This window comes from Dasypus novemcinctus, unplaced genomic scaffold (genome assembly GCF_030445035.2).
Source record: "Dasypus novemcinctus isolate mDasNov1 unplaced genomic scaffold, mDasNov1.1.hap2 scaffold_106, whole genome shotgun sequence".
NCBI classification, from domain to species: Eukaryota; Metazoa; Chordata; class Mammalia; order Cingulata; family Dasypodidae; genus Dasypus; species Dasypus novemcinctus.
The window spans coordinates 1,035,759-1,046,519 of NW_026688145.1; the positions used below are offsets into that span (position 1 = coordinate 1,035,759).

The 10,761-nt window shown below is 43.9% G+C and overlaps 1 protein-coding gene across 1 annotated transcript; it reads right to left on the reverse strand.

Moving 5' to 3' along the window:
• Nucleotides 1-1,590: 1,590 nt before the first annotated feature.
• On the reverse strand, nt 1,591-2,851 carry LOC101414149 (ferritin light chain-like). Its single transcript, XM_004483891.2, has 4 exons — nt 2,711-2,851; nt 2,392-2,538; nt 1,935-2,060; nt 1,591-1,743 (listed from the first exon to the last, which is right to left on the reverse strand). Exons 1-4 carry the CDS (start codon nt 2,849-2,851, stop codon nt 1,591-1,593), a joined length of 567 nt encoding a protein of 188 aa, XP_004483948.2.
• Nucleotides 2,852-10,761: the final 7,910 nt, after the last annotated feature.

Here is a 10,761-nt window from a genome sequence, read left to right on the forward strand (position 1 = left end):
CAAACCAAATGGGCTAAAAGCTTATCTACAATGTTTGAAGTTCATGCTAAAAGCTTACCTAAGATATGGAAGATATATGCTATTTCAAGCCTATTGAGAACTGAAACAAAAGGATCATTTGACCTTTCCTCTCTGTATAAAATGGACTCAAAAATCTTGTTCAGGTCTGCTCATCTGCATAGGGGGTATGGCCAGAGCCTGGGGGCAGGGACTAGTGTCACTCCCCCAATGCCCCCTCCCCTGACTTCCCCAAAGTACTGCATGTCCACGTGCCACATGGCGCTGGCAAGGCCTTTCTCGACCACTTTACCTATGAGCCCCACAAGGCAGACGGGGTGAGTGGAAGTGGGCTCTGGAGTGCTGGGCACTGGGAGGTGGGGGCGGGGGTGGGAGCGGGTCCTGGGGACCCCAAGGGCAGTGGGACACAAGGGCCAGGCCATGGGGTGCCCACGGCCCACCCTGCGCTGTGTGCCCATGCCCCGTATGCAGGCCCAGAGCTACCGCTAACCATACATGGACTCAGTGCCTTCTTCGCCCTTGATGTCATGGCACTTGAGCCCACACCAGAGCGAGGATGAGAAGCAGCCCCGGGATGGGCTGCCAGATGACAGAGAGCACTACATCGGGGATGAGGAGGCCACTGAGGTCCGGTGCAACATCCATGCCCTGGAGTGGCATGGAGTGGGTCATCATCCTTGTGACAGACACTGGAGACCCCACAACCAGATCATATGTACAGAGAGCAAGAGGGCATGGATGCTGAGCAAATGATACCTAGCAGACACTTCTTGATTCCTCTTCTACCAAAAACCAAAGGCATTGGAGTCAGAGCTGACACAGCAGTTTGCTTGCTTGCTCCAAGTTGCTGCAAGCTTCTTCAGTTCTCTTTTAGAGAATATGAACCCTACTTTCTCTTCTCCTTTCTCAACTAAGACCCAAAACCCAGCTCAGCACTTCTTGTACATCATAAGCTCCCAGCTGCTCAGATCAATAGTTCTTGCTACCGAGTATGTGCTTTATATTGGGAAGACCCTAATGTTCAAGACAGGCCTGATCTCTTACAAGCCCGGGTTGGGAGAGGTGGAGCTGCCCTCATAGCTTGTCTTGTGTGCTTGCTTACCATAGTTAATTGACATAGTAACTTCAATGTGCCCATATAATCTGGAAAGAACTACCTACCACCCAGGGTTGAACCAGAAACAGTATCTCAGAGCTTGGCAGAGGCCTGACCCCATTATTACTCACTCAACAGGACCCCTTTCTGGTTACTGTTACACTTTAAAACACTCAGCCTGCTTCCTGCTACCCACTTAGTTCAACCCTCCCTGGAGTAATAAATAGCTAGGCAAGATCTGGCTATAGCACACCACCCACAGGAGAGGGTTCAAACCTTATAATTTCCTCACACAAGACACACACACCATCACCACCTGCTGCAAAAAGCTTTATTGTTTACACTTGGTTCAGGGTTTGTTAGAGGGCTACAAGATGGCAGTTAGAAAGATGCCTCCTGGCTGGAGGGGCTCAGGCAGAAGCCTGAATGCTAGGGGAATAGAGCCCTCCCCCACAGCCTCTGGGCTCCAGAGTTTCCTAGTCATGCTTGAGGGTGAGCCTTTCAAAGAGATAATCGCCCAGCCCGGCCTGCAGTCCAGCAAGCCTACGGAGGTTGGTCAGGTGGTCGCCTATCTTTTTGATCAGTTTCACTTCCTCACCTAGGAAATGATTCTCCAGGAAGTCACAGAGCTGAGGAATAGAAGAGAAATGAAAAATTCTACTAAGAACATAATATAAGACAATAGGTAACAATGTGGCAGATGTGGGAAGTGAGGAATGGCAAGGAATTTCCCTGGACAAAGGGAGTTAAAGCTTAGAGTGGAGGGTTCATCCCAAGGAAGGTCTGAGTTTGGATAGCCATGGAGGAAGGAGATACTTACATGGTGGTCTGTGTTGGTAGATCCCAGGGCATGCAGATCCAAATCTGCCTGGTTCAGGGTCTTCTCCAGGACAAGGGCAGCTTCCTTGGTGTCCAAGGTATTATCCCACTCATCTTTGGAAGGCTTCTGTACATTAGAAAGAAACAGGTTCAGTGCTTTCCTCACACATTTCCCAGGAGTCCTGGGCGGGAAAGAGTGAAGAAGGGATGTAGCCCCCAAGCGGATCTGCAAGCATCTTTGGATGACCCCCCCAGTCTCCTGCAACTACACCGCCCATGAGAGCACAGAGAAGTTTGGATGCCATGTTTTGTGAGAGTGCCTCCATGTCAACCACCATAAACAACACACACAAAACTGTACTCAATCCCCCAGGAGCCCACACTGCACCAAAATGCCAGAATCAAGGAATGTGCACATCCTGCTCGGAGGTGTAGCCCACTCTCCACTCGCCATTTACCTGCACATCCTGGAAGAGGGCATGGCCGCCGTGCCAGTTTTGCATTTTCAAGAGATGCTCGGTGCCCTCATGCTTCTCCTTCACCAACTCACTGAAGAAGTGGTCCACACCCTTGAGGGCCACATCATCGTGGTTGAAATAGCAGTCCTGTGGGAAAAGATGGAGGAGACAATGGTGAGTGTGAGGAGATTCGAGGCCAGGTGGGCGGACTCCGCCATCTTACTAACCAGTGGTACAAAAAGGCACGTGCATGTGCAGAGGGCCGAAGGCATGTGCAGTTGGGGGAAACATGGGCCAGGGGACTCCCAGGAAAGCTCACCAGAGAGAGGTAGGTGTAGGAGGCCTGCAGTTGCAGGTTGACCAGGCGGTTCACAGAGGCCTCCACATTGGCAGAATAATTCTGACAGATCTGGGTGTTCTTGGTTATTTGACAGTGAGGAGGTAACCACAAAAAAGCCATGTTTGCTGGTCTCAGCAGTGGGGGATGGCCAAGAAGTTGGTCCTGGAGGTTGCAACTGGAGAAGCAGTTGCAAGGTGGTCAATGAGGGGAAGAGACCCCGGGCCTGTTCCATTCACACACTGTTGAAGCAAGAGACAGATCTGTGGGACTGCTGGGCATGCTGTGGAGGGGCCCATCCATGGCAGCACCTTTTGTAGTGCAGGACCGACATGGGTAAGGTGGGAGGGGGGAGCACCCGGCCAATCTGTGTCAGCAGGAGGTGGGGCATAGACACTGTGTGTGACCAGTCCAGATCAGATTGAGGGCTCAAGGGCACCCCAGTGAGTGTGGGGTGGCGGGGAGTGTTTAAGTCATGCACCTTGAGAATGAGGTTGTTGTGAAATGGAGAATGGGGGTGTAAGTGGGGGAGGGTCATCCTTAGTTTGCTTGGTGGGATGCATGGGTCTCCAGGCTGATTCTGGGAAGTCAATAAATTCTGGGAGGTGGGTAATTTATGGGGACATTGGGAATCCTAGGAGGTGATGATTCTGTGGGGCAGGGGTTGGTGCAGAAAGTTGGTGGGCTTCTGGGGTTGTACCTGAGATCATGGACTTGTCTGGAGCCCAGTGGTCTTCCTCACAAGTGCGGAGGGAACCTCCAGATACCTGGGGTTTGCTCTCCGAGATAAAGTGAGGATCATTGGGAAGATTACAAGGCTGGTACAGGACATTTCTGGAACCTTGGGGACTCCCTTAGGTGGGGTGGGGAATCTTCACTCAGAGGTGAAGGATTTATAGCCTTAGAATTCACTATGGTGATGTGAGCTATGGATCAGCTTTTCTAGCGAAGCTTGGTCGGGGTGTAAAGTTAAACAGTGAAAAAGGTCATCTGGAATCTTTCGTTATGGTGCTGAATTGTGAATGAATTCACTTTATACCAAATGTTAAGTGTTCTAAGGTTTGTGATGGCTGTGGGGGCAGCCATGCTGAAAATATATATACATAGAACTTGTGGGTGAGATTGGTGACCTTTGTGCTTCTGTCTGTGTCAGCTCAATGCTACTGTTAGAGTTGTGTGGCTATGTAAAGTAGAATTTAGTTGAGCTGGAAACCTCTCTAGCCATTGGCAAGGGGGTGAAATGATTACGGGGTAAAACTGATTAATCTGAGTGTTTGCAGAGTCTAGATGCTTGTGGATGCTCTACTGTCTTGTCTCTGGTCTGCCCTTTTGCCAGGGTTTGGAGGCTGTTTGTGTACTAGCCATGCACCAAAGTTAATTGGGGCTTCCCCAGTCAGGATCCCTGGGTCCCAGGGGGGTTGCTGAATTTGAGTAGGTTCTGTCTGCCCATTTTGGCTGAAAGCTGGAAAGGGAGGAGCAGCTTGCCCCTTTCCAGTGAGTCCACACCTTCTAATCATAAGCTGCATTCCTATTTGACTATTGTGCACCCGATAGCCTGGAAGGGGGGGGGGGGAACTGAAGGGGGGGAGAAGCAGAATCAAATTAAATGTAGTAAAATTCCTTATGCAGGGTGTCAAGGCCAAAATCTCCCTCTCTATAAGACTGTAGAAATACTTTGGAATGTTTTAGAACTGTGAAATCATCTGAAGAAAAGAGGCTATGGCTTGAAACAATAGACCGCTAATCACTTGATAAACTTTTCAGTGGTCTGGCTGGAAACTTCAGGGTTTTGAAACTACAGAGGGAAAAGAAAAAAAAAGGAATGAAATGCCACTTTAAAATCTATGTTTGGCTTTTGTCAGTTGCTGGTGCCTAAGAATTCACAGTAAAAATGTAAAAAGGTAGTTTACAATGAATCTTTAAATGCCAATACTCTCTTGCTGGTGAAATAAATGCATAACTTGCAGATGAGAATTTGTTCCATTACTCAGAAAAGGCAGGACTTCAAAAAATTGTTTTTAATAAAATTCTTGTAGTTTAATTAATAAAGGTATTCAATTCACCTTTAGGTTAGAAAAATTAATGAGAACTGCTACTGAGTTAAGATCATTTATAAATTCATTTATATTTTAAAAGAGCGGAAAGATAATAACTGAAATTATAGCTGTGCGAATTTAGTCTGAAACTATTATTTAAGTGTAAATTCTAAATAAACTTTCCTTTGTTTATGGTTACTTCAAGCCTAACCTCAACCCTTGCCTTTGCCTATGGTTATTTCATAATAGCTTCTGCCCCTACAGTCCAGAGAAGAGCTGGGGCATCCCTGTCTCCTGTCCTGGTATTAGTGTTGTAGAGAAGTCGGGTGTGTGTGGTGTTGAAGGCCAGGACCCAAGAACTCTGAGAAGGAAGTTGGTTTATTTTGACCAGCCGGACTCGGCAGACTCTTGCCCTAATAAATACTGAGCCCCAAATAGCATTTTTCATTCCCTTTTACACAGAGGATAAAATTATGGAGACAAAGGGTGATGGTATGCAAACAGACCTTTGGTTAGTTTCTTCAGTGTTTGATCTGAGTATCAGATAGGTTATTTCCCCCAGGTTGGTTTCATATTCCCCACATTCAAAGGCAGCTTGGATTTAGCACATCTTTCACACCTTGGATTTAGGGTTTTTACAAGTTCCAGTTGGATGGATGGATTTTCACATAATAGGGTTTGATATTTAAGCAGGTGGCTGTTAGTAAGCCAATGTACTCCTTTGGCTTCTAAGATTGTGATTACTGCATGCAGAACCCAGAAAATTATAGGCTGCCCAAGTCTTAATTGTATAGCTTCTATTGTAAGCATGGCTGCAGCTGCTATGACTTGCAAACATGAGGGCTATCCCTGGGCTACAGTGTCCAGTTGTTTGGACAGATATGCTACAGGTCTTTGCCAGGAACCAAGATATTGAGTGAGAATTCCTACTGCAATGCTTTGGCAGTTCTCAACATAGAGATAGAATGGCTTAGTGAGGTCTGGAAGTCCGAGGCTCAGTGCTTCCATTACAGCTTGTTTGAGAGCAGTGAAAGCATTTTTCTGTGGGCTGTCCCAGAGTAGGGAATCATGATCCCCCCCTTTGTGGCTTCATATAAAGGGTGCGTGAGGACCCCAAAATTGGGGATCCAATTGCGGCTGCCCCAGCTGCCCCAAGGAGCTCTCGGAGCTTCTGGGGGATACTAGGCTCAGAGAGACTACAGAGCACTTTCTTTCAAGTCCTAATTCAAGGCGCCCCTGTGTTATTTTATAACCTGGATATTTGACATAAGGTAGGCAGATTTGGGCTTTTTTCTTAGACAGTCGATAGCCTTTTTGCTGTAGATGCTTTAAAAGAGCATAGGTTCCACCAGCACAGTCTTGATAGGTGGGACTTCCAAGAATGAGGACATCTACATATTGGAGGAGAAAACAGTTATGGTTTCCTGCTTTAAAGGATTTGAAATCACTGGCCAGGGTGCCTTTTTAAATCCTTGAGGCAATCGCATCCATGTTAGCTGCTGCCTTTCACTTGATGTTGGATTTTCCCATGTAAAGGCAAAAATTGGCTGGCTCTGGGGTACTACCTGAATGCAGAAGAAGGCATTCTTAAGGTCTAGGCATGAAAATTAGATTGCCGATGAGGGTATTAACCTGAGAAGAGTATATGGGTTAGAACCCGCAGAATGATGGGTTATGACTGCTGAATTAACTGCTCATAAGTCCTGGACTGGGCAGTCATCTCCATCAGGCTTTTTAACTGGGAAGAGTGGGGTGTTCCACAGAGACTGGCGTGGCCTCAGTATGCCCTCATTCAGTAATCTCTGAATATGTAGCTGGACATTTTCTTGCACTTCATGTGGAACTGGATATTGCCTTATGCTTACTGGACTCGCCATAGGCTTTATTTCATTAAAAATTGGAGGATTGTCATGTGCCATCCCCACTGGGTTACCCTCTGCCCATACTTCAGGCACATCTTCAAAGGGGAGCTGCATGGCCATGGATTGGCCAGTCTCACTGAGGCAACAGTCTCCATTCCTCCTGCAGAGGAAGGGTTATCGCTATTTTTGGAAGGTCTTGTGGCCCTAGTGTCCGTGTGGACTTCCCTGTGGCATCAAAGGTAATTTGAACCTGCATTGTAGAGAGAAGTTCTTGACTCAGGAGGGGGAATGGGCACTCTGGAAGAGAAAGGAATTTGTGGGTGACCTCCTTTCCCCCAGAGTGTGGGTCCTGGCTTGAAGGAAGGGCCATTGGGCACTTTTGCCAGTTGCCACTATGATAGTTGCTTTGATGTGGGCTATGGGTGGGAGGCTCTTTGTCTCTTAGGAGATAATCTAAGCTGTCTGTGACTTGTGGGTGTGGGATGATAAGAGGCTGCCATTCTGCCCTTGGTGTCCATGGCAATGACTCAAGTCCCAGGAAACAGTTTATCAATGCAAACTCTATAGACTTTGAATATTCATGGAAAATGCAAACCAAGATAAGCTAAAAGCTTATCTAGAATGTTTGAAGTTCATGCTGAAACCTTACCTAGGATGTGGAAGACATATACAAATTCAAGCCTATTGAGAGCTGGAACAAAGGGACATTTGACCTTTCCTCTCTGTATAAAATGAGCTTGAAAGTCTTTTTGGTGCTCGGGATTGAAACAGAAACCTCCCAAGGCCAGTCAGCTATCAATAAACCATTTTTCCTTCTCAAAATCTTCTTGAGTCCTCCCTTTCTATATGCAAATAATTGAACCTAGTATCAAATTCTACAACATATATGGGGGTTCTCCCAGAATTGCAAACGAAGGCCAAAGATGGCAGGATTGTGCTGCCCTTTCCAATTCCCCAAGGAAGCTGGGAGGAATTGGGTGAACCCCAAATCTGGGCACCCCTGGATTAAATTTAATCCAGAAATACGTGTTCTCCAACAGAATCTTCATGACAAAAATTGAAGGCAATGGAAGTTCTGAAGAAAAAGATTTTGGGAACTGAAAAGAACTCTGAACATCGAAGAAAGTATGACTCCCCGGGTAAGCACAGTCTGGAAAGCCATGGCTCTAACTATTAGGAAGTGGAGGCTGATCACCTCCCAAGAGAACCCTAATAACCCCAGAAAATTGGGGGGAAGCCGTTCTCTCTAGGTGTGGAAAAAGGAGAAAAATTGTGAAAAAAAACCTGGTGTTTGGGGTTTGTCTAACTGCATGTTAGAATCTGGTACTGGTCTTACATGCACTGAAGGAGTGGAGGCTTGATTATAATAGGAAGGGCTATTTATAGGTTTGAGTCCTAAGGTCCTGGATATTGATCTGGATTTTTTTAAAAAGCGTGGTTCCAGGAAAATTGATCAGCTTTTCTAGTGAAGCTTGGTCTGGGTCTAAAGTTAAACAATGAAAAAATGTCAGCTGGAATCGTTTGTTATGGTGCTGAATTGTGAATGAATTGGCTTCATCCCAGATGTTAATGTTAAGTGTTCTTCTCTCTAAGGTATGTGATGGCTGTGGGTCAGCTATGCTGGGGAAAAAAAAAATATATATATATATATATATAATTGTGAGTCAGATTAACAACCATTAGGCTTCTCTCTGTGTCAGCTCAATGCTACTGTTGAAGATGTGTGGTTACGTAAAGTAGAATTTAATTAAGATTGAACCCTCATTGACAAGGGGGTGAATTGATTATAGAGCAAAACTGCAGAGTTTGGATGTTTGCAGTGTCTGGATGTTTTGTTTGGTTTTTTTTTAAAGATTTATTTATTTATTTAATTTACCCCCCTCCCCTGGTTGTCTGTTCTTGGTGTCTATTTGCTGCGTCTTGTTTCTTTGTCTGCTTCTGTTGTCGTCAGCAGCACGGGAAGTGTGGGCGGCACCATTCCTGGGCAGGCTGCTCTTTCTTTTCACGCTGGGCGGCTTTCCTCACGGGCGCACTCCTTGCGCGTGGGGCTCCCCCACGCGGGGGACACCCTTGCGTGGCACGGCACTCCTTGCGCGCATCAGCGCTGCGCATGGCCAGCTCCACACGGGTCAAGGAGGCCCGGGGTTTGAACCGCGGACCTCCCATATGGTAGACGGGCGCCCTAACCACTGGGCCAAAGTCCGTTTCCCTGCAGTGTCTGGATGTTTACGCATGCTCTGCTGCCTTGTGTCTGGTCCACCTGTTTGCCTGGGCTGGGAGGTCATCTGTGTCTGCGCCATGAATCTGAGTTTGTTGTGGATGCCCCAGTCAGGGTGGCTGGGTCCATGGGAGGGGTGCTGAATTTGAGTAAGTCCCGTATGCCCATCTTGGCAGAAAGCTGGAAAGGGGGGAGCATCTTGCCCCTTTCCAGTGAGTCCATACCTTCTACTCATAAGTAGCATTCCTATTTGATTGTTGTGCACCCGATTGCCTGGAAGGGGGGGGAAGTGAAGTGGGTGAAAAGTAGAATCAATATAAATGCAGTAAAATTCCCTCCCTAGGGTGTCAAGGCCAAAATTTCTCTGTAAGACTGTGGAAATCTTTGGAATGTTTTAGAACTGTAAACTCATTTAAGAAAGGAGGCTGTCGCTTGAAACAATATAAATTAATTAATAAAGATTTTTAAAAAATAATCTCTATTCTAATGGCAAAAAAATTAAATAAGTGCTTATATTAATACATAAGTTTAAATGTTAATAAGATATCTACAATGATAAAAATTGTAAGTTTTGATTAACAAAATTACTGTAAGTCTTTTAATAAAAAGTTGTTCTTGCCTAGATTGAAATGAATAGTTTATTTTTCCTCACAGGTTAAAAGGAAGGACATAAAACTTAAATGAATATTAAAGAAGGTTAAAAGTTTGTGAGAATGCTAGCTGAAATTTATTAAGTTTTTTCTAAAAGGTGTGTTCTGTCCTTAAGTAGGATGGCTAATTTTCATAAACTCTTGAAACTTAAATGCATGTGGCAAGTTGTTGAAAGTTTTGTGGTAACTATAAATAAAGAAATGTGTTCTGTGAAAGTAAAATTTGTCTTAAAATAATATATATATATATTTATAAATAATTTTAAAAAGTTTAATAAAGCATTGTTTAAATTAAGGTATTTAAATGGCCAATTCCAAAAAGTCATCATTAAATAAAAACTGAATTGATAATAATAATAAAAGGTAATTTTATAACAGGAAAACTTATCAGCAGCTAACCTCCCTTGCCAACTTGCTTCTAAAAAAATGTTTCTGGTATTGCACACTACTAAGTATTTAATGTGAAGAAAAGTTGATTATTTTAACAAGCTTGTTTAGTGTTAATGGCAATTACATATTGTAAGAAGTTTGCCTGGTAACTTAGTATGTAAGATATATGGAATGTGTTTTTACTGTTAAGGAAACAAGAAATAACTTAGTCCTGAGATAAAAATGGTTGATTATTGAGAAAGAGGAGAGTGTAGGACAAAACCTGAATGAATACTGAAAGTGTAGAAGGTTCATGGAAAAGAAATTTTTATGATTAAATTTGAGTCAGATTTGATAGGTCTATCTATAAAGTTTTAAAATGTTTAGTATCAAGTACTATGTATCAAAGTTAAATTTTGTTCTTTCTCAAAGTCTCTCAAGTCATCAGTTTGTTTTGGTAAAAGTTTCCTGAATAATCAGTATTTAAAAAGTTCTGTTTTATTAATTTACCTTCTTGTGCTTTAACCTCATCATTTTCTCAGTGTTTGAAAAAAGGGTCTTACCTTTTTTAAAGGAAAATAATATCCAAACCTGCTTTCTAATAATCAAATCATGAAAAGTAGCTTTTTATTTCAAACTTATTACAAGAGATTTGTTCTTTTACCTTAAAAGAAAAATTAAAGTAATAGTTAAGCTCATTTAATATGTTATAAGTCACAGGAAAAGTGTTTAAAAGGGTGATAAAATCAACAGTTTAAAAAAAATTAATAAAAACTGTAAGTGAATTAAGATCATTTATAAATGCATTTATAATATAAAGCAGCAGAAAGATAATAACTGAAATTATAGCTGGGTGAATTTAGCCTAAAACTATTATTTGAGTGTAAATTCTAAACTA